The sequence below is a fragment of the Hibiscus syriacus genome, unplaced genomic scaffold (genome assembly GCF_006381635.1).
Source record: "Hibiscus syriacus cultivar Baekdansim isolate YM2019G1 unplaced genomic scaffold, ASM638163v2 tig00007238_pilon, whole genome shotgun sequence".
Lineage (NCBI taxonomy): Eukaryota > Viridiplantae > Streptophyta > Magnoliopsida > Malvales > Malvaceae > Hibiscus > Hibiscus syriacus.
Genome location: NW_024062131.1, coordinates 4,625 through 30,417, shown reverse-complemented (window position 1 = coordinate 30,417; position 25,793 = coordinate 4,625). Strand labels below are relative to the sequence as shown.

At 33.5% G+C, this 25,793-nt stretch overlaps 1 protein-coding gene across 1 annotated transcript; it reads right to left on the bottom strand.

The window, feature by feature from the left end:
* Positions 1 to 1,318: 1,318 nt before the first annotated feature.
* On the bottom strand, positions 1,319 to 25,477 carry LOC120201457. The gene is made up of 2 exons (XM_039202068.1): positions 25,433 to 25,477; positions 1,319 to 2,119 (listed from the first exon to the last, which is right to left on the bottom strand). Exons 1-2 carry the CDS (start codon positions 25,475 to 25,477, stop codon positions 1,319 to 1,321), a joined length of 846 nt encoding a protein of 281 aa, XP_039057999.1.
* Positions 25,478 to 25,793: the final 316 nt, after the last annotated feature.

Sequence of the window (25,793 nt, the reverse complement as noted above, 5' to 3'; positions counted from 1 at the left end):
CGTATCATGAATGAATTCCCAACGGAGTCGATCGAACGCCTTTTCTAAATCGACTTTGATAGCCATCCATCCGAGTTTAGATTTTGTGGACTCATAGAATGAATTACCTCCTGATTGACTATGATGTTATTGGTCATATTCCTTCTAGATATGAAACTTGTTTGGTTGGGAGCAATGACGAGTCGCATAAGATGCTGAATTCGTCTGACTATAGTCTTTTTGAGCAACTTGTACACCACCGAGCAAAGACTGATAGGACGAAACTCAGAGAAAGATTCTGGAGAATTAACTTTCAGAATAAGAACAATAACCGTCCTGTTAAAAGCAGCTTCAAGATCTTTACCTTCAAAGACTCCACGGACTGTGTGGCATAGAGATGGTCCGACAATGTCCCAATGTTTCTGGAAGAATTCAGTGCGGAGGCCATTTATGCTGGGGGCATTGAGGGGCCATGGTCACCAAACCATGAGTATTTTGGCATTAGACGGTGGCGAGTCAAGACCTCAAAGCTACAATGTTATCATGAATTAATTATCTTATCCTATTATCGGAATTTTAAAGTCTTCTATATAATTAAACTATATTATATATATATATATATATATATGTCATTTTAGTTTAGAAAACATTCTAAAAATCATTAAAAATGACTCTTTATAATTATAATTATAATTATTATGTTTTATGATAAATTGTACGAAATTTAAAATAATTCACGATCGCTGCACATACAGTGACCGCGATGACATCTGTTATGTTCGCAACTACGATAAACATAACACAACCGAAAATACGGCCTTGAACACTATTTAAATCCCTGGGGTGAGCGATGACCTATACCAGAGTCATGATCATGAGGATTGGATCTTGAACAACATTGGGGTTATCGTTCACAGAGATAAACATGACAGAGTGCTGCGCTCTGTCAAGACGTTGAGATTGATGTGGGACTGGTCGGCAGTTGCTGTCAGAAACTTGAGATCGGAAGGTAGGATTATTGGATACAACCCCAATGGCTGCGGACGGGAATGGTCGGTTTGCTCTTCGGGTGTTTGGTGGGTGGCGCTGTTGGTTCCTTCCCACGAGAGAGGGGTCGAGAAGAGGCGGGATCTGAGCCATTGTTTGTAGCATGAATATCTGGAGTAGTATCATCGTTACCTACTTAAAATATGGGGTTGAAGCGCGAAGCAACAATGGTGTTTCTTGTAGGCTGGTTCTCGAGTTCTACTTTGCTGTTAACAGGTTTCCTTTTTCTTCTTTCTACTACCATACAAGGGCCGTAAGTAGCAGATTCAGTCATCTGCTTTTCCTCGAGGGGCTACAGGTTCTTAACTATATCAGTAGCTGCACTTGATTTCAGATCAGGACAATTGTCTTTCATGTGACCGTACTTACCACAAGCGTGGCAAATGGTAGGCAAAGATTCATACTTCACAATTTGAATATTGCCATTGATAATCAGTTTTGAGATTAGAGGCTTCTGGAGATCAATCGATATAGCCATATGCGCGAAACGAACGCGTTTCCCACTGTCAGTTTGGTAATCTATGCGGATCACAGGTCCGATATATTCACCGATTTCATTGATGATGATGCGCTTGTAGAGGGTGACAGGTAGCTCCAGCAACTGGATCGAAGAAACCACCTTCCGTAGAAAAGTTTGAGAGGTAGAGAAATCAAGCAACCAAGGTTCGATTGTGAGATAACTCCCAAAGATAGTCCATTGCCCTTCCGAAATAACCTTCAAGAAATCTGGTTGTGTCCTGAAAGTAACCAGAAAATAATCATTTTCGATATCCATTAAATGGAAAGGTTGAGCAAGCTTCCATAAATCATAGAGTTTCCCTCGCAAAGTGTTGTAACTAATCCATCTCCCCAGCAATTTCACCACGACTGTTAAATCAAGACTTTTAACAGCCAAAGATTGAATTCTCTCCGAAAAGTCGATTGAGATTGTCCCATCGATCACAGAATGAAATACATCGCCTTCTAAAATTTCTATTTCATCATCCTTTATGATTTCAGACTCAGGGGCTGGAAAGCTGCCAGTCGGACTAAGAGGGCCTTTGGCTGGCTTTGGTCCTCCGGCATCATGCGGGTCTTCGTCGCGCCGTCTTGGCTTTTAGGGTTACGGGGATCCTCAAAGTTTTCCGAAAAAGTTGAGAGCATGGTTGACCCACTCTAAGGATTGTTGACTATTTGAATCATTGTTTTAATATTGAGTTATCATAATTGTTTCTCTTTTCTCTCTCTTGATTGTTAGTCATTTCCCCTCCATGACATCACTCTCTTCCTCCACTGAGGATTAGCTGGTTGTAGTGATATGTGTCCTGCTCCAATAATGGTAAGGGAGTTCATAATTTAATAATTTTGATTCATTATCTAATAGAATTCAAAATGAAATATTGAATTAATAAATTATTATTTAAATTATTTGAAGATTAATTTCATTTTGAGATGATAAAGTTATTATTATTTTAGGTAATTAGAATTAGATTATACAAAAAATATTTAGGGGAGAAAAATTAATTTTATCATAATTATTAATTAATGAATAAATTAATTATAAATTTAATTTAATTGAAATTTATTTAATTATTAGATATTTAATTAGGTATATGAATTTTAAATTTTGATATTTAATTAATAAAAATAATTAAAATTTCAAATTAAATAAATAATTTATTTATATACTTGGATTTTATCTTACTAGTTTGTTATTTAATTCATGCTAAAAAATAGATAATAATACAAATAAAATATTTATACACTTTAACTCAATTATCGGGTTAATGTTAGGTTCAGATCGGGTTTGGGTAAATTAAATTCGAGTTACTTGCAATTCAGGTTGCTTTCGGTTTGGGTTGCTTTTGATTCAGGTTAGTTTCGATTTGATTCATTTTTTAGGTTTCGAGACAATTTGGGTCATTATATTCGGGTCTATTTCGAGTGTCAGTTCAGGTCAAATTTGCCAAGTCTAAGGGAGTGATTTGTTGTTGAGGTTGTGTTGGGATTATTGAAGCTTTATGGACCAACTGAAATAAAACAAAAGGGAGGTGAATTAGCCTTTTAAAATTCTTGGTGTGAAAGAAAAAAAGATAGACAATTTGCATAACAAAATATATAGTAGTTCGACTTCTCAATCAAGTCTACATCCACTACTTTAGCATCTACACTAATGATTTTCTAATAAATTCATTAATTTGTTCTCACCTTTGAAGGAAAAGGTGTAACCTTTACAACTCTCTAGTTTTTCCAAAAGCTAAACTAAAACTTGTCCCCTTTTATAAAGATTTACTTTGAGTAAACAAGAAGACCTCTCAAGGTAGGTGTTTACAAAGTTGATCTCACGAAGAAACGAATAAAAAGATATACAACAAGCTCAATACACTATATATAAGAGAAAATGAAGGAAATAAGAATTGAAACACTTTTCTCTTATCTTTACTCATAGATGGGTGTGTAGTAACCTTTTTCAAGTGTTCTGGGAGTGTTTTTATATGTTGGAATGAGTTTCTAGTCGTTTGAAGCTGTTGTGATTGGATTATAGTCGTTAGGGTTCAATTTTAACAGTGCAAAGTTTAGAAGAGAGGGAAAAGAATAGGATGATCGATTTAACGGAGGAGGGAACAATGGTAGAGTGGGCAAAGGAGTAGACGATAAAGCAATAAAGAGGGTTATATGAGGGAAAAGAGGACATAAACAAGAGGAACAATCACTACAACAAATTTTCTTATTAGTGGCATCTATGTTATGTTGGGACCGTCGGCGCACCCCACGGCGCAGCGGAAACAAAACTCGACGGTCTCACTAGTGATCCAAGTACATAAAATCAAAATCGGGAGCAAAGGATGTGAATACTTACAATGAGTTCCTTGAAAAACAGCAGCGAGAAGTGGTGATCACGAACGATTCGAATCGTAAGCCTCCACGAAAACACGTCTTGGCCTATACTTAATTCATTCGATTGAGAGAAAAATTTTCTTTTCCCAAAATCAGTTTTGAGAAAAACGACTGCTAGACCTTACCTCCTTTAAATGTATCAATTACCCTAACATCTTAGGGTTTTTAAAGTTGTTTCAAATTAATAAATAAAATATTATTTAATTAATTCAAATTAAATATACATTAAAGACATATAATCTGAATTACAATCTTTAATGTTTATTTAAAACTTATTTAATTATATCGAATTATATATCAATTAAAGAGTTGTAATATAAATTACATTCTTTTAATGCTTACTTACTATATTCGGGATAATTAACATATGTATATCAAATATACATATCTTAACTCTAGATATATTTTAGTAACGTACAACAAATTGTACATCTTTTCCCATTTCAATCCTTGGGTGTGACCTGTAGGTTCTTATAACTTTAGTAGTAATTATTAGAACAATTCTAATATTACATACAATGAGTGACATCTAGCAATATATCATTGTCACCTAAGTTACAAGAAATTATGATTCTACATATCATCTTCGTGATTAACTCTTTTATTTATTACATCCTTTTGTCCTTTTATATCTAGAATAGGCACAAGTCTTAGAATAGTCACACGTGTATAGCCCATCTATTGTTTCTTGATATATAGAGTAGACTATAATTAATGAATAATTTATGATATCACATATCAACTTATTCGAACATGGCCATGCATTTCTAGTCTTACTCAATCAAGTGGCTTGTGATATATTTCCTATTATGTAGGCAGGACAAATCCTATCTTAACCATATACACCCCACTACATATATCGAGATATATTCAATAACAGTCTTTATAGTGCAACCAGTTACGGAGCATGTTTAATTGTATCAAGACATACAACAATATATGATGCAATGGCATTGATCTCAAGTATGAGGATCATACATATAGTCATCACCATTAGCAATGTTATGACTGTTATATAATAATCCAAGACATAGGCTCATGATGGGCCAATCCAATAAATTATTCTCTAACAATATAATCATGTAACAATTCTGACTTCTCTATTTCAATGACATCTCCTTGTCATCAATCAATAACATGATAGTCTTAAGCGTATTATTATTGTCCATGCCGATAATAATACTTGACTATGGATCTTTTAATAATGTTGTTATATGTACTTTTGTTGAACTATGTTTTGATATAACAATTTAAGGCAAAATGTTTTTTTAGACTTGAATTGAATTTACAAAATGTTTTTGGACTTAATTGAATTTATTCAAAGTTTTAAAAGGTTTCAAAAATAATTCAAAGTACATTAAAATTCGAATTTGAGCAAAAATGCTATAGAGTACCGATACCCCCTGCAGGGGTATCCATACCCCCCCTGAAGGCTCAAATTCCAGATTGCTCGGAGGGTATCTATACCCCCCAGGGGTATTCATACCCCCTGGCTGCAACGGCCAGTTTAATTTGAATTTTATGAAGTAGTACCGATACCCTATGAAGAGGTACCAATACCCCCTATCTTAGGCATCCTCTTTTAGCAGAAAAATCATCCCCAAACGTCTCTAAAACATCCCCAATGACTATATACGACTTCAAACTCATTTCAAGAATACAAGCTAAGGACACTTGAAGAAGCAAGAGAACAACTATCCAAGCAATCAAACACAAGAGAAGAGTTTTTCATTCTTATTTCATCTTTCTCTTGTAAATATTTTGTTCTTGTGAGCTTAATTCTTATAAACACCTACCTTAGAGAGGTTTTCTTATTTACATTTCTTATCATTTTGTAAAGGGGAAAGGTTCTAGTTTAGCCCAGAAAAACTAGGGAGTTGTAAGGTTATCCCTTTGTCCTCAAAAGAAAGAACAAATTAGTGAATTTATTGGAAAATCCTTGGTGAGGAGCTAAGGTAGTGGACGTAGACTTTGGTTGAGAAAGTCGAACCACTATAAATCGCTGTGCAATTCTCTATCTTTCAATCTCCTTACTCCCTAAACACAAAACCGTTCTGACCCCTCTTTGCAAAACGTTCCGATTGTCGATTCAAGCATCCGAAAATCCCAACAACTTTATTATCTTTTAGTTTATGTTAAACACAGACATATAACTGAAAATAATATTGGCAATGCCTTTATTCAATAAAATTGGTAAATAAATGTATTATTACAACCATCATATGATTGGTCTTTGTGCAAACTCTAACAATCTCCCACTTGCACTAAGACCAATCACTCACATATCTAATACCGAGTGACTCAGTGTGAAAATCATGCCTCTTCTGTGTAAGAGGCTTCGTCAAGGGATCAATAATGTTGTCATCCGTATGTACTCTGTATATTTCCACATCTCCTCGATCTATGATCTCTCGAATGAGATGAAAGCACCTAAGAATATGTTTGGATCGTTGATGAGATCTAGGTTCCTTTGCTTGTGCAATGGCTCTATTGTTGTCACAATGGAGTTCTAAAATATCTGATATGTTGGGAACAACCACTAATTCCAATATAAACTTCTTGATCCAAACAACCTCTTTTGCTACTTCATTGGCTGCAATACATTTAGCCTCTGTTGTAGAATCAACTACTCTTTCTTGCTTCAAACTTTTCCAGCTCATAGCACCTCCATTAAGACAAAACCAAAAACTCGATTATGATCGTGAGTCATCCTTGTCAGTTTGGAAGCTGACATCAGTATAACCTTTTATACTAAGCTCTTCCTCTCCTTCATACACAAGAAATTTATTCTTAGTTCTTCTTAAGTACTTAAGGATATTTTTAACCGCAACCCAGTGATTTTCACCAGGGTTTGCTTGATATCGACTCGTCATGCTTAAAGTATACGATACATCTGGTCGAGTACATATCATGGCATACATGATAGAACCAATAGTTGAAGCATATGGAATCTTATTCGTTCTTTCTCTTTCTTGTTTGAAGGACACATTTCCTTCGAAAGAGAAATGCCATGTCTCATAGGCAAAAATTATTTCTTGGATTCTTCCATACCAAACCTTTTCAACACTTTATCTATATATGTACTTTGACTCAGACCTAGAAGTCGTCATGATCTATCTCTATATATCTTAATTCCTAAGATATACGCTGCCTCACCCAAATCTTTCATAGAAAAACAACTAGCTAACCAAGTCTTAACAGAATGTAAAGTAGGTATATCATTTCCTATGATGAGTATGTCGTCTACATACAAGATTAGGAAAGAAACAATTCTCTCACTAGCCTTTTTATAAACAGAAGGCTCATCTTCATTTCTGATAAAACCAAGCTCTTTGATTGCATCATTGAAACGAATATTCAGCTTCGAGAAGCTTGCTTTAGTATATAAATAGACCTCTGTAGCTTACAAAACTTTCCAGCATTTCTGGAATGACAAAACCTTCTGGTTGTGTCATATACACATCCTCTTCAAGTTTTCCATTAAGGAAAGCGCTTTTGATGTCCATTTGCCAGATTTCATAATCATGGAATGCAACTATTAGAAGTATGATCCGAATGGACTTAAATATAGCTACAGGGGAGAATGTTTCGTCATAGTCTACAACATGAATTTTTCGATAACCTTTAACGACTAATCTCCCTCTGTATGTTTGTACATTACCATCCATGTCGGTTTTCTTCTTGAAAACCCATTTACACCCTATAGGTTTGACCCCTTCAGGCGGTTCAACCAAAGTCCATACTTGGTTTACTGACATGGAATCCATCTCAAATCTAATGGCTTCAAACCATTTCTCAGAGTCTGGGCTAGAAACTGCCTCTTGATAAGTCCTGGGCTTATCTTGATCCATAAGAAGAATATCTCCATGTGTAGTAATGAGAAATTCAAATCTCAAAGGTGCACGACATTCTCTTATGGATCTACGTAGTGGTTGTGTTTCTAAATCTGTTGAATGCTCCTCAACAACTTATGAAACATACTCAACTTCAAGTTCATTGATATGTTGTTCATGAATTTCTCCAAGTTCAATATTTCTACCATTCCCTTTCTTTGAGATAAATTCTCTTTTGAGAAAAACTCCTATTTCGAGCAACAAACACTTTGTTCTCGTTAGGGTTGAAGAAATAATATCCCTTAGTTTCTTTAGGATATCTAAAAATATACACTTATGAGATTTAGGTTTGAGATTTATAGACATTTGATGTTTTACATAAGCTTCATAACCCAAATCTTCATAAAAGACATACTAGGACGCTTCTCAGTCCATATCTCGTATGGTATCTTTTGAACAGATTTAGATGGAACATGATTTATGTGAAAGCGACTGTTTCAAGTGCATGTCCCAAAAAAGAAATCAGAAGATCACTATGACTAATCATTGATTCGAACCATGTCTAACAATGTTCAATTCCTTCTTTCAGAAACTCCATTTCACCATGGTGTACCAGGTTGTGTAAGCTATGAGACAATCCCACATTCTTTCAGGAGTTCATCAAATTGTATGCTTAAGTATTCTCCACCTCAGTCTGATCGAAGTGCCTTAATACTCTTGCCTAGTTGCTTAAGATAAATATACCCATACTGACTGAAGTCATCAGTGAAAGTAATGAAGTAATGAAATCCACCTCTGGCTTATGTATTCATCGGTCCATATACATCACTATGTATTAACCCCAAAAAATCACTTGCTCGCTCACCTTTACTATTAAAATAAGCTTTAGTAATTTTTCCCAACAAACAAGATTCGCATACATCATATTGTTTGAAAACAAATGAATCTAAGAATCCATCTTTATGGAGTTTTGATATACGTTTCTCACTTATATAGCCTAAACGACAATGCCAAAGATAAGTTTGATTCGAGTCATTTGTTTTTTATCTCTTAGTATTTATGTTATAAATGGTTTTTTCTTGATGCAAAATATAGAGACTATTAACCAATTGAGTCGAACCATAAAAAACATTATCGAGATAAATAGAACAACAATTATTCTTAATAATAATCTCAAAACCAATCTTGTCCAAACAAGAAATAGAAATAATTTTCTTAGTCAAACTAGGCACAAAATAACAATCCTGTAAATTTAAATCAAGTCCACTAGGCAAAGATAAAACATATGTCCCTATAGCTAATGTAGAAACTCTTGCTCCATTTGCCACTCGTAGGTCTATGTCTCCTTTAGGCAGATTCCTTCTCTTTTGCAGCCCCTGTACGGAAGTACAAATATGAGAACAACAACCGGTATATAATACCCAAGAAGTATATGTTGACAAATTAACATCAATAACATAAATACATGAAACAAATGTTCCGTTTTCTTTTTCCTTCTTGACCTCTTCAAGGTAAACAGGGCAGTTTCTCTTCCAATGTCCGGTCTTATCGCAATGGAAACATTTTCCTTCCTTGCTAACTCTCCCTTTGGGTTTCAATGCATTTTTCCCTTTCGGTTTGGTCTTACCATTGCCCTTAGACTTTTCCATTACCTTTTTCTTTCCCTTTCCTTAGTCCTTTTGGACCATCAGAATGGGCTTAGGTCTAACCTTTTTCATGTTACTTTCAACAATTCGTAACATGCCAAGTAACTATGGCAAAGTCTTGTTAATTTCATTCATGTTGAAAATAAGGACAAATTGGCTAAAGCTATCTGACAACGATTGCACGATAACATCGGTAGCCAATTCATCTTTGAGAGGAAATCCCAACTTTTCCAATATTTGGATGTAGCCCATCATCTTGATTACATGAGCTCCTACAGGAGTTCCCTCTTGCATTGAAATAGAGCTTTAGAGGTCTCATATCTCTCTTGACGTGCTTGCCCTTCATATATTTCTTTGAGATTTTGAATCATCTCATATGCAACCATGTCCTCATGTTCCTTCTAAAGCTCAGGAGTCATGGTGGCAAGCATTAGACATCCAACATATAACATATCATCCATATGTTTCTTGAATTTGTCTTTGTAAACTCTTGAAGCATTAGTTGCCGATTCATTAGGAACATGTTCTTTAATGATATATTACTTCCTTTCCTGTTTGAGAACAATTCTCAAATTATGAAACCAGTCAAGGAAGTTTATGCCATCAAGTTTATCTTTCTCAAGGAGTGATCACAGTGATAAAGTGTTGTTTGCCATTAAATCTACAACAATGGAAATATTAAAGTAAGTAAATTTACCAAATTAAAATTTATAAATAGGTCTTTATTTACAAATTACTCCCACTATTTTATTAAAAATTAAAAACTCTCTCTATTTTAATTTCAAAAAAATTCAACGAAAATATTTCTAGTGGGCGAGGATCCATAATAAATCAATTTCCTAAATCATCTTTGGCTTTTCTTTTAGGATAGTGATTATTTAGGTAAGTAACACTTTACTAGTTACATCTCATGTAACTTCTCCTTTTGGTGAACAACTCTTGTTCAAGTCATCTCATGACTTATCCAAATATTTAACCTCTAGGTTTCTAATCCTATTAAAATAACCTAGCTAAGTTATTACCAATATCTCAACCGGTGAATATCACTTGCTTATTCTTTATGTTTAACCAAGATAGATTTATGTGCCAATGCTTTGGTAAAGCCCACACAATATCGATCGAAGCCTTAACGAGGGTAAATATTGGATGGTTAAGTTAACTTAGATTATAAAGAGGGATTTGCGTAATTATCTCATCATTGTCCGTTTTAATATTAGGCCCTTTATTGATCTCATAAATATGCATTCTTATTTTCTCATTTGATGTATTGCATACATAACAGATATAGTAATAAATAAGATGCAAAGGATATAGCCCAAAACAATAACTAAGGTGGCCCATCCTAAGCCAATGGGAGAACCAAAAAACCCTAAAGCCTAAGACTTCTCTATAGGTATCTTCTTGTCATTCTTGTACTCCTTGTGAATCTTCATAGGATTACAATTTTAAAAGAAACTCGTTTTACATACGAGGGAGTAAGATGAGAAGAGAAATATAAAAGAGATATAGAAATCCACGACTCACAGACCGTATTTAAAATTAAACCATTGTAAATTGAACAAGGGCTATAACCATGCATGTCAAACATCGTGCAAAACAAACATATCATATATATATATACACGTTGTTATGCCTTAGGTAAAAATTATTAATATGGGCCTTTAATTTGTACTGTTGATGAGGGGTCAAGGGGCGTAGCCCCTAGGCCGATGAGATTTCTTTTTAAAAAACAGTACTTCCGTTTCTATAGAAAAACCTCACGAATTGATAAAACTTATCAACAGAATCGTGCATTTAGGATTTTCAATCCAGAAGGTTTTCTACATCGGAACAACCATTGTTCCACTGCTAAACGCGATCTGCTATCACACTCCCACGGATCATCATGTCAACGATTGACATATGGATTTCTTAAAATCCTTGCAGCAACAAATCAATTGAAAAACATATTAACAGATTACCATATTAATCGTTGTGGTAATTGATTCGAATAATGATATCATGCATATTTGCCGAAAATGATAAAACTAGAACATGCATCTCATACATATTGCATCAACCAAGAATTTAACCCGAATTCGGATCATACAAGTGGCTCTGATACCACTGTTGGGACCGTCGGCACACCCCAAGGTGTAGCGGAAACAAAACTCGACGGTCTCACTAGCGATCCAAGTACGTAAAATCGAAATCGAAGGAAAGGATGTGAATACTTACAATGGGTTTCTTGAAAAACAAAAAAGATAGCAACAGGAAGTGGTAATCAGGAGCGGTTCAAATTGTAAGCCTCCACGAAAGCACATTTCAGCCTCTACTTAGTTCACCCGATTGAGAGCAAAATATTATTTTCCCAAAATCAGTTTTGGGAAAAACGGTTGAAGTAAAACGACTGCTAGACCTTACCTCCTTTAAATATATCAATTACCCTAACATCTTAGGGGTTTTAAAGTTATTTTGAATTAATAAATAAAATATTATTTAATTAATTAAAATTAAATATACATTAAAAACTTATAATCTGAATTACAGTCTTTAATGTTTATTTAAAAACTTATTAAATTATTCTGAATTATATATCAATTAAAAGAGTTGTAATATAAATTACATTCTTTTAATGCTTACTTACTATATTTGGGATAATTAAACTCATATGTATATCAAATATACATATCTTAACTCTAGATATATTTTAGTAACGTACAACAAATTGTACATCTTTTCTCATTTCAATCCTAGGGTATGACCCTGTAGGTTCTTATAACGTTAGTAGTAATTATTAGAACAATTCTAATATTACATACAATGAGTGACATCTAGCAATATATCATTGTCACCTAAGTTACAAGAAATTATGATTCGACATATCATCTTCGTGATTAACTCTTTTATGTATTACATCCTTTTTTTCCTTTTATATCTAGAATAGGCACAAGTCTTAGAATAGTCACACTTGTATAGCCCATCTATTGTTTCTTGTTATATAGAGTAGACTATAATTAACGAATAATTTGTGATATCACATATCAACTTATTCAAGCATGACCATGCATTTCTAGTCTCACTCAATCAAATAGCATGTGATATATTTCCTATTATGTAGGCAGGACAAATCTTATCTTAACCATATACACCCCACTACATATATCAAGATATATTCAATAACAATCTTTATAGTGCAACCAGTTATGGAGCATGTTTAACTGTATCAAAACATACAACAATATATGTTGGAATGACATTGATCTCAAGTCTGAGGATCATACATATAGTGATCACCATGAGAAATGTTATGGTCGTTACATAATAATCCAAGACATATGCTCATGATGGGTCAATCCAATAAATGTATCAATTCTGACATCTCTATGTCAATGACAACTCCTTGTCATCAATCAATAACATGTTAGTCTTAAGCATATTATTATTGTCCATGCTCATAATAATATTTGACTATGGATCTTTTAATAATGTTGTTATATGAACTTTATAATCTTTCAGTTTATGTTAAACACAAACATATAACTGAAAATAATATTGGCAATGTAAATAAATGTATTATTACAATCATCATATGATTGGTCTTTGGGCAAACTCTAACAGGTTATTGTCACTAAAACATCAATTTACGTCACTAGATGTATTTTATGACGTAAAAGCCGATGTCACGAAGATTGTCACCCTAGGTGTGCCGCTAAATGTTAAAAGTGACAATGTATTTATTATCGTCATGTATTGTTAAACATCTAGTGACACTAATGGATAACATCACCATTTAATTTGTAATCAGTTACAATTATTCATGTCACTAAATTATGTACATTTATGTCATTAATAAATCATATCGACACCAATAACAAAATAATTTCATTGTATACGTGACGAAAAGAAAATTATCATATTTTTAGTGATGTAGTATGTAACACCCATTTCCCGTATACGTCCTCATACATGAGTCACAAATGTCAAATGAATTTAAAAAAAAATCGTACTTGAAAACAAGTAAAATTTTGTTTTTTTAAATAAAAATAATATTAAGTTCAAACATAATATTATACTACAACCAAATATCAAGTATCTTATCAGAGCATCACAACATATCTAAGTACATGTCAACTAATAATATCAAAATAAACATCTAGAGATGTCATATTGTTACTGATGAGACAACCCTTGATTTACGATGTCAGCTGCACTTCTTACTCCGTTTGTACGCTATTACCTGCGCATGAAACCATCACACGCTAAGTATTCACTTAATGAGGCATAATAATATAAATGAGGTGTAACCAAAACATAAGTATATCTTAAATTATCAAAATACAAATTTAATCGTATAAATCATAATAATACATAAAATTGACTTGGTAAACCAAGTTTCTTTCACATAACATGCAAAACAATATTTAGTATGCCCACAATACCCATCAATAAGTATTTTCCAAAATATCCATTTATTGCCCAATGTATGCCAAATGAGAATGCAAGGTACGTAAGGTGCACATAAGTGCTAAACGAAAGCATATGTTATGTAGTGACATCAACACTATACTAATATAATGAAATGGTAATTCATAAACTCATTATGAATACTATGAATGCACACATAGTGCCAAAAGTACACAAAGTATTGATATGAAAATGCAACATATGCATTAAACAAAAAATAATCAATAACCATCATACTCCAAGTATGTCAAAATGCACTTATGACTCTCAATGCACATATAATTCGCCTTTAAATCAAATTCGTATATTAAACATTTATTCTGAAACATCGATAGCTGTTAAAATAATATAAAGTCATCCATCTATTTTAGGGCAGTTCATACACTAAATTTTTTTATAAAATCATTTTCATAAACCTTATGAAAATATTTCAAAAAATGGTAAATCATGCTTTTATAAAAACAATCGAGGTTGACTCATCGCAATTCATCCTCATATCATATTAGTACATAATAAATGCACTCACCTGTTATACCTCACTATTATGCCTTACTATCGAAATCCAATTATTGTTGAAATGTTTCCTTGCTTTTCGCTTCACTCGTATCACGAGTTCGATCACGATCTACTCAAAAGTACTATTATTTTTAATTCTTTTAAAATTCATCTTAATTTTCCTTTTTATTCATAATGGGCCCTTGTCATAAATTCTTAAATTCAAGCCTATATAAGCCCAATAAATTTCGAGCATTAAATTTCCAGCTCAATACCTCAACAATGCCATAATTACCACTTAAGCCACTAACTTTCTCAATATTCACATTTTATACTTAAACTTTGCAAACTTACAAAATAGCTTAATTTCACATTCTAAATTCAATTTTAGCCCTTAAACAGTAATTTACATCAATTATTGAGTAATTACTCAATCAGCTAATAACTTTTCAAAATTAATGAATAGGTCCCTCAACTTTTGAAAAATTACAAAATGACCCAAATTTTTTCTAAAGCTTATAGAATCTTCCAAATATTATTTATAATCCATGGAATTTTCCACAATTTTCCCAACTTATTTCCTCATGGCCGAATATTTTAGGTGTATATTTCTCATGATTTTCATTTGATTCAAGTATGAAATCAACCTCTATTCAACATTTCAAGATATCTAGAATCAAAACCCTAACTTAATTTCATCAAAATACATCTTTCCTCTAAAGTTAGGGTTTGGTTGAATTCAACATAGGCTTATATAGACATGTACAAGTGATTTTAATCAACAATCATGCTTGTATAAGATTCTGCAACCTCAAAAACATAAAAATCCTTCATTAATTTCATATACCCTAATGTGAACATAAACCCTAGAATTTGGGATCTTTGAACACAAACAAGATTAACATGCAATATTTGTACCAAATGATAGTGTTTTTCACTTATAATAACTTTTTATTTCACGGCACGATCCAAAAACCAAAGGAAATTGCTCGAAAATGAAAAATAAAATTTTCTTACCTTGGGTTGGGGACTCATGGAATGGTGGCTAAAAAATACCAATCTTCATGAAATTTTCCTTTAATTTCATGTGAATTTAATCTTTATTTAAGCTTAAATGAATAAAATATTCATTTAATGAAAATGTCCATTTTGCCATTAATGAAACTTAATAATTACCATCCAACCAAGCCACATCAACCTTATCATTTTTCAAAAGTTAAAGATGAACAAATTATTTTACCCTTTTCCAATTTTACCAAGCAACTTTCTAAAAATCGCAATCTTACCACTTTAATCCAATGGTCCAAATTAAACATGGAAATAAATCTTCAAATCCAATGATCCATAATATTTTCCATCATTTTAACATATCGAAATAATATTTTCTAAGCCTAATTTATCATCCTTCAATTTTTCCCGAAATTTCTATTCGATCCAATTTATCGATTTCTTACAGGACTTTATCGTTTTATAGCTTTTAATACAAAATCCATACGAAAAATCTGATTCCCATAAAAACGTCATTCTTGGGGATAAACTATTCGTTTACGGGCTCGAATTACATAACTTTTTAAAATTATACTTTAGTCCCTACACTTTTCCAAAGTTTATACTATGGCTACTAAACTTTCAAAACTTATATTTTGGTCACTAACCAAAATTTGGGGCATTACAACTCTCCCCCCTTAAAAACAATTATCCTCAAATTTTAGTACATACCTAATGTGAAGAGGTGAGGATATTGTCTTTTCATGTCCTCTTATCTTTCTCAGGTCGCTTACTCGACTTTATGATTTCGCCAAAGAATTTTAACCAAATGATTCGTCTTGTTCTGCAGTTCTTTGATTTCTCAAGACAAAATATCAATCGGTTCCTTTTCATAGGTCAAATTTGATCAAATCTCTATTTCCTCCGGGGTGATAATATGCGACGGATTTGATCGACACTGAGCATCGACACATGAAAAACATTATGGATCTTGTCCATTTCGGGAGGTAAAGCTAACTGATAAGCTATTGGTCTGACTCTTTTTAAAATCTCATAAGCTCCAATAAATCTCAGACTCAGCTTTCCGTTGCATCCAAACCGTAATACTTTCTTCCAAGGCGATACCTTAAGAAATACATTAACTCCCACTTGATATTCAATCTCTTTTTTCTTTAGGTTGCATAAGACTTTTGTCGATTGGAAGTTATCCTAAGATTATCTTGGATAACTTTCACTTTATCTTCAATTTGTTTCATTAAGTCAAGGCCAACTAGATCTCGATCTTTTAGCACAAACCAATTTAATGGTGCTCGGCACTTCCTCACATATAAGTCTTCATACGGAGCCATCCTGATAATCTATTGATAATTATATTATAAGAAAATTCTTCTAAAGGCAAATACTTTTCTAATGATCCTTTGAATTTTATCACACACACCCTTAGCATATCCTCCAATATCTAAATAGTCCTTTCTGACTGACCATTATCTGCGGATGAAAAGTCGTGCTGAAATTCAATTGAGTACCCAAGTCCTTGTGCAAAGAATTCAAGAATCTTTAAGTAAACCTTGGATCTCTGTCAGATACTATCGATACAGGCACTCCATGTAGCTTAACTATATCTTTTATGTACAACTCAACATATCTATCCCGAGTAATCTGTTCGAACTGGAATAAAGTGAGCTGTCTTGGTCAACCTATAAAAAATCACCCATATTGAGTCTTTCTTACTGGGTGTCAAAGGTAGCCTTCTAACAAAATCCATAGTGACTCGTTCCCACTTCCATTTAGGAATGGATATCGGTTGTAGCAATCCAGAAGACACTTGATCCTCAGCTTTCACTTGTTGACATATCATACATTTTGAACAAACTTTGTGATAGCTCTTTTTATGCCAGGCCACCAATATCGACTCTTTATATCCTGATACATCTTATTTCCACCTGGATGCATAGTCAATGGACTATAATGTGCCTCAGAGAGAATATATTTCTTCAGTTGTTCATTATCTGGAATGCAAATTCTTCCACGATAATATAAACATCCATCAGTCCTGAGTTCAAAGTCTTTAGTTTTGGTTTTTTCTACTTGTGCAATTCTTGCCAATCACTTTTCATCTTTTACTTGTAGTTCTTTTGTCCGATCCAAAATCATCGACTTTAACTTTAGTTCAACAATCAAGGTGTAATCTTTCTTTAATGATAAATGTTCATCCAAAACGCGTAAAGCTACAAAAGTCTTTCAGCTAAGTGCATCAACTACCACATTAGCCTTCCCTGGATGATAATCGATGATCAAATCATAATCTTTTAAAAGCTTTATCCATCTTTTTTGTCTCAGGTTCAACTCTTTTTAAGTGAACAAATATTTTAGACTTTTGTGATCCATATAAATATAGCACCACACACTATACATATAATGACAACAATCTGTAAAGCAAACACGACCACTGCCAACTCTAAATCATGTGTCGGGTAATTTCTTTCATGAGTCTTTAACTGTCTTGAGGCATATGCCACAACTTTCCCTTCTTGTATAATCATGAGATGTATCAGTAAAAACCACATAGTCTTTACCCGAATCAGTTATATAAGCACTGGTGCCTCTATTAAAATCTTCTTTAGTGCTTCAAAACTCTCTTGGCATTTCTCTGTCCAAACAAAAGGCACATCTTTTATTAACAATTTAGTTAGTGGTAAAGCTAACATCAAAAAGTTCTTAACGAACCTTTGATAATAACCAGTAAGTCCCAAGAAACTCTAATTTTTATAAACATTCTTTAGGGGTTTCTAATCCAATATAGCTTGAATCTTCTTGGGATATACTCTTATGCCTTTTACGGAGACAACATGGCCAAGGAAAGTAACCTCTACCAACCAGAATTCACACTTAGACAGTTTGGCATACAACTTTCTCTCTCGAAGAATCTGAAGAACAATACAAAGATGAGCATCATGCTCCTTCCTCGACTTTGAATATACTAAAATATCATCAATAAATACCACCACAAATTAATCCAGGTAAGGTTGGAATAATCGGTTCATCAAATCCATAAATGTTGCAGGAGCATTAGTCAAACCGAATGGCATCACTACATATTCGTAGTGTTTGTATCCTCCTCTTTAATATTTAATTGGTGGTATCATGATCGAAGGTATATCTTAGAGAACACTGTTGGACCTTTCAGTTGATCAAACATATCATCAATCGTCGGAAGATGATACTTGTTCTTTATTTTTACCTTATTTAACTGTCGATAATCTATGTATAATCTCATAGTTCATCCTTTTTTCACAAAAAGTACAAGTGCTCTCCAAGGTAAAACACTGGGTTTGATGAATCCTTGATCGAGCAGCTCCTATAATTGGACCTTTAATTCTCTTAGCTCAGTTGGGGCCATTCGACATGGAGCCAAAGAAACATGTTCAATACTCGGGTAAACATTAATCTTGAATTCAACCTCATGGTCTAGAGGCAAACCCATAAATTATTCCGGAAAAACATATGGAAACTCTCAAACTGTTGGAATATCATCCAATTTTGCTTTCGATATTTGAGTGTCTAATACATTAGTCAGAAAAGTTGTACACCCTTTCGACATCATTTTCTTTACAGTCATTGCTGATATCACATTGGATGATGATTTTTCTTTTTCACCAATTATTATAATTTTTTAACCCTCCACATCGTTAAAAAATAATCGTTTCTTGCGAAAATCAATCCATCCATGATGTGGAGATAACCAATCCAATAATCTCAAACTCATCGAAAGGCAATTCCACCAGGTTCATCGGGAATACAACCTCTTGAATCTTTATAGGCCATTTTCTACATATTTGAGTCACTCTAGCACTATAACCCAAAGGATTTATTGTTATCATATCACTAGAGATCGATTCTAATGGAATATTCTTTTATTTAATCAATTTTGTACTAATGTAAGAGTGAAGAACCAGGGCAACTAAAACAAACAAAGGTTCATAAAAAATGTACATGTATAATATCCAGGTCATCCCGATCCTCATTAGTCTTAAAGTTATATATTTTGGCTACTCCCCACGTCTCTGGTCGTTCGATTGACTCGAATTTTCCTCTGGATATACGTCTTCCTCTGCCTCTCTGAAGGGTTATTACTGATCTCTTAGTTTGCACTTATTTGTCTCCGGATCTCTTAGGACAATTTCAAACATAGTGACCAGTCTCACCATAGTGGAAACAAGCGCCACTGAGCACTCTACATACTCTACGGTTAAATTTGCCTAAAGTATGACATAGAGTATTCATTCTCTGGATGCTCTACCTAAACTAGCAGCAAATGATTGTGATTGTTTATTCTTCTGTGATACTACAACAAAAGCAACTCAATTATTGTATCGGGAACCTGAACCCTTGCCTTTCTTGGCATGATAAGAAGTTGAAGATGTTCCAACTCTTTTCCTTGTCTGCGTAACATGCTCTGCTGCTAAATTCTCCTCTTGAGCTCTTTCGATTGCCTTAGCTCGGTTTATCACTTCTTGCATGGTAGGCAAGTTTAAAGCCAACATCATCTCTTTCATCTTAGGCCTCAATCCCTCAATGAACCAATCACGTCAAGCCTTGTCATTGGGAACTACTTCAGTAGCAAAATGACTTAGCTTGTTATACTTAACCTCATACTCGTGTATTGCTCGATCACCTTGTTTCAGAATAAGAAAATTCAGTAGCATTGTCCATATAAACTGCTCACCGATGTACTTGTTCTTAAATTCATCCTGAACGAATTGCTAAGTCACTTGCTCAGGCGGAGCATACATCATGGTGTTCGTCCACTACACTCTGGCTGATCCTTGAAGTAAAGATACAACTCCATCCAAATTTTCAGAATCTAACCAGTGAAGATTTTCAAGCATCACTTTGATGTCGTTTAGCCATAAGTCAACATCAATGGGACCTTTATCTTCGTTTCCCCTGAACTCGAGTGCTCCTAAACTTTTTAGCTCTTTCGGAATCAACATCTGAGGTGCTGGAGAAGCAGGGGGAGATAGAGGAGGTTGATATCAAGCTAAGATCGTATCGAGAGCCTGCATAAAAGTTCTATGATCTTGCACTGGCACGTCCTAATGTACAGGTGCACTAGCGTGTCCAAACTGGGCCAGAGGATCACTATTAAATTCATTACTTTTGCTACCCGACCCTTCTCAAACTTCTTATTTGATCGCTCTCTGTGAATTCACAGATTCTGACATCTAATATGACACACATAATAATAACAACTCAGGTTAGTAAGGAGTAACATAAATCATATCCTAACGACAACATGTCAATAACTTTGGCATCCTAGTGGCATGTATACCCTTTTAATGTAAAATACACCCAGTTTTGATAGAGAATCGGCTAAACCTGTAGCTCTGATACTAATAAATATAACACATAATTTCTTTATACGTCCCCGTACACGAGTCACAGATGTCACATGAATTTTAAAACATTTTTGTACTAGAAAACCAGTAAAATTTTGTTTCTTTAAATAAATGGTTTATTAATATATTTTATAAAACGTTCTTCAACTACATATATATAAAATAACATGTAAAATCCATCAAACAGTAATTTAAGTTCAAACATAATATAATACTACAACCAAATATCAAGTATCTTATCAGAGCATCACAACATATCTAAGTACAAGCCAACTAGTAATATCGAAATAAACATTTAGAGATGTCATACTGCTACTGATGAGGCAACCCTTGATTTACGATGTCAGTTGCACTCCTTACTTCGTTTGTACGCTATTAGCTATGCATGAAACCACCACACACTAAGTATTCACTTAACGAGGCATAATAATATAAATGAGGTGTAACCAAAATATAAGTATATCATAAAATATCAAAATACAAATTTAATCGTATAAATCATAATAATACATAAAAATGACTTGGTAAACCAAGTTTCTTTCACATAACCTACGAAACAATATTTAGTATGCCCAGGAAACCCATCAATCAGTATTTTCCAAAATATCCATTTATTTCCCAATGTATTATAGATGAGAATGCAACGTACATGAGTTGAATATAAGTGCTAAATGAAAGCATAGGTTCTGTAGTGACAACAACACTATACTAATATAATGAAATGGTAAGTCACAAACTCATTATTAAAACTATAAAGGCACATATAGTGCCTAAAGTACACAAAGTACTGACACAAAAATGCAACATATACATTAAACAAAATCGACCGATAACCATCTGTAGTTACTCATTTTCGTCCGATTTTTTTATATATATATAAGATATAGTATATAGTTTTTATAAAATTTTGAAAACAAATATATAATATATAGTTTTTTATAAAACATTCCGAAAACATATATATATAATATAGTTTTTAAAAATATTTTGAATATATATAATATATAGTTTTTGAAAACATTTTAAAAATGTATATATAATATATAGTTTTTGAAAATATTTTGAAAATATATATAACATATAGTTTCTGAAAATGTTTCTGAAAAAATATATATAATATATAATTTTTGAAAACAATTTAAAATATATATATATATATAATATAGTTTTTGAAAATATTTTGAATATATATATATAATATAGTTTTTGAAATCATTTTGAAAATATATATAATATATAATTTTTGAAAATATTTTTAAAACATCTTCATGTATTATATTTTAGTATTTATTATATTATTATTTATTTTTTTTATTTTGGTCCCTATAGGTTCAAGTCCAATAGTCCTAGAGGCCCAACAGGGAACCCAACCGGGCAGGCAAACCGACCCGGCCAGGAGCCCAGCACATCGACTCGACCTGAGTTAGCCTGACCCATTGAATTAGGGTTTTTAATTCAATCAAAAGCGTCGTACGATCCTCAGTTGGTGGATCTGCAGCCAATACAATGGCCAAAACTAGAGACCGATCTTAAGTTTTTCAATAGCCCTCAATCGCCGTGGAGTTCGGCCAATTTGAAGAAACCATCCCCTAGTGGGAAAAACTTTTTCCAACAACAACAATAATCAACCCAGCAACGTAATTTCATAGCATTCAAAAACAACAAAATTCATGTATTTATATCCTAATGAAACTCTAAATCGAACGAAAAAAGGGACTCTTAATGCTATAAATCCTTACGAAAATGAAAACAAAAAAAGATAGAAGATTGAAGCAAAAAGAGACTTGTAACCTTCGAAAAGAAACAAAATAAAAGAGGTAACTTTTTGTCATTCTCGATTGTTCGCTTGTATATATGTGTTTGGGTTATTTTTTTCTTTCTTTTTTGAATAAAAAACCAAGAAAAAAAAGGAACGGCCGATGATCGGGGGAGGGTTTTTCGAGAAGCTTTTCTCAGATCTAGCCCTCCCCGAGGCTCTTTTGTGAAAATAAATCAGATTTTTGAAAAGAAGAGATGATAGGCTTTCGAACGGTGTAAAAATATTTTGGGTTCACCGCCGATGAACGGTGACCGGCGAGGCGGTGTCAGTCGGAATATGGGTTAGGGTTTGAATGTTCTTCATGTTCATGAAGAACACGAAGAACAATTCAGAGCATTTTGAGTTTTTGTTTTTGATATGTTTTGAGTGGAAGAAGAAAAAATAAAACATGTTTATCAAACTTGGGCTTTATTGCCGACCCGAAACCCGACCTTTTTCATTCCAAGATCTGCGTGTTTTTGATCAGGTAAGGGCTAATTGTAGCCTCGGTCCCTCTATTATTTTTAAAAATCCTTTTCATGGTTTAAATTTAATTTTGATTTCTTTTTTCTTTTAAATTCGCCACCGTTTTATTCATTCTTTTAATTTGGTATTCTCTTTATCCAATTCATGTTTATTTAATTATATTTTTAAAGCCATTGTATTTTATGAGTTCTTGATCCAACCTTTGTTATTTATTTATTTATTTTTATTATTTTGTATTTCTCTCATTTTTGTTTTAATTATTTAATTTTTGTCTTTGTGTGTACATGATCGCAATTGATTTTTTTAGTTTAATTACCCTTTTTCTTTGCATTGTTTATATTACTTTATGTTTTCAATATGTGCGATTTATCTTTTTTATATTTATTTCTATTTTACATTCCATTAATTTCTATTTCTCGGCATGTATATATTTTTTATTTCGTTGTAAATATTATAATTTAATTTTTGATTCTCTTTCTTTGATAAATTCAACACTTTTTTTTAACATATTTTTGATCTTTTAGGAGTACTTTTAAATCAATTAAAGGTAAGTAATTTGGATCGAAATTTTACTCTTTTAATTTAACTTACAATATTCTTAATTAAGACAACTGAAATTAAATTAGTACCGAAAGGGCAATACAAGGGTGCTAATCATTCCTTGACTGTAACCGACTCTCGAACCCGACATATTTTTGGTAAGACGCAGATCAAATAAGAAAATAAACCAATGTACCGATCAACCTAGTTTTTATTTTAGAAATAAATGATCGGTGGCGACTCTAACCCATTTATTTAAGTCGAAGCCTAATTTCAGGCCCATCCGAAAGACGATTGCAACAGCTTGGCGATTCCGCTGGGGACATGTAAGTGAGTCAGGCTAAGACTAATTTTCGATTGTCTTCTTAAGTGAAAATATTAAGTTTAAATTTAATGTAATTTTTCGGTCCTTATTACTTACCTTTGATTATTTTTCAAATAAATAGTTGTACTGACGTTTTTTTAATGATTTCAGATTAATTCCATCTCAGACTCTATACCCAAGATCCAAACCTTTTCTTAAGTGGAGGTGAAAGTGACGCCTTCGTGGGAATTTATTCTCCGTATAAGCCTAGCAAGTAACCTTCGGGATTCATATACCTTATGTCTTCGTGTGAATTTATTCTCCGAATAGACATAAGGGAATGTATCATCTCGAGTTTAACTTGGTCCACATAGGCTTGTAATGAGCTTAGGACTGAGGGTTTGGCAAGCCCAAGTAGACACCAGCAAGGAGAACTCAGATACCTTCTTTTTAGAACCTAAACCGAGAGGCTACAGGGAATTAGAGCCCACCCCGAAACTCCATTTCAAAACTTAGGATGTTTTTACTTTTATCATGCAATATATCATTTTTTTATTTGTATCATTATTATTTCTATCTTACTAACTAATTTTTCTTTCATGTATGTTTTTTTTATCATTTGCATCATAAAAAGAGGTAATTTATCCACAAAAAAATTGTTTGTTACACATAAATAATCTGCATTAATGGACAAAAGGGTTGTAATGCAAGAGGTGAAAAATGTCGAGGTACGACTATGGTCCGAAAAGACTCAGAAAGAAAACTGAGACAGTCTGCAAGAAAACTATGTGACAGATCTGGTTGGTTATGCTTCTGTCAGCCTAAAGCATAACGATGTTTAAGAACTACAGAGCATTTGGGATAACTGGAAAATGACCAAAAAATGAAGTTCTGCCAGTGGTATGGTGATATTTCACTTCTACTCTATGTCAAAACAAATGAGCCCCTATTCAGAGCCTTAGTACAATTATGGAATCCGGGGTAAAAATGCTTAACATTTAACCAATAAGACATGGTACCCATAATAGAAGAATATACTACTTTGTTGCATTGTGAATGAATCAGAATGGATCGGGTTTACATCAAGCACAAAAAGAGTCAACCTTTCAAGAACAAATTAGCAAAACTGGAGGGGTAGATAAGAAATGGGTAACTGACCGGATTCAACAAAAAGGTAGTGGGGAAGGAATTGTTTGGACACATACCAAGCAACTAATGAAGAATCATCCCAATGAATGGAAAGCAATGAACCTTTTTGCACTGGGCATTTATGGTTTGGTTATTTCCTAAAGACTTTGGGATACATTGAGGCAGAAGTGGTAGAACTGTTTAAACAACTCTTGAAACGAGTAAATCCAGCACCGAAAAATTTAGCTGAAACTTTTCGTTCCCTTAACCATTGCAGAAAGACTAGCGGAGGAATATTTATAGGGTGCGCACAGCTTCTCCAACTTTAGATCCATGATCACTTTTGGAAGACTAAGGGGATTTCATATTGTCGATTCAACACCACTTATTCTCCTTTGGGGGAATTCCTCACCCTGAAATGAAAATAAAGTGTCTCATAAGAGAAATGGATAAAGGTATTCACATACCTTCAGGATAGGGATATTGTCTGGAGTGCCCCCTGGGTAACCCATAGTGACATTCTTTTCTGATGTGGAGACTCAAAAACTATGACATTAGTCAAATTATGGGGAGAAGTCGGATACTCTCCACTTTTAGCACTTCGACAGTATGGGGCACGCCAGTTTATCCCAATAACACACAGAATATCTGGATCAAAATTTTCATATCATGGAGACAATTACAAGAAAGAGGTTAAAGAAGTAATTGAGTCATAAAAGAAAATATTTCGTATGGATGTCGTGTCCGCTAAGGACATGCTTACACCTGACTATTTGGAATGACGAAGGTTAAGGAAAAATGACACCATCCCAGTGCCAGACCATGAAG

What these genes read in the sequence shown, in the direction of transcription:
- LOC120201457 (XM_039202068.1), bottom strand. Translation starts at nt 25,477, where the DNA reads ATGGGTTACCCAGGGGGCACTCCAGACAATATCCCTATCCTGAAG. An exon ending in ACAATATCCCTATCCTGAAG is followed by an intron (nt 2,120 to 25,432) that starts GTATGTGAATAC and finishes TAACCCTAAAAG; the next exon opens with CCAAGACGGCGCGACGAAGA.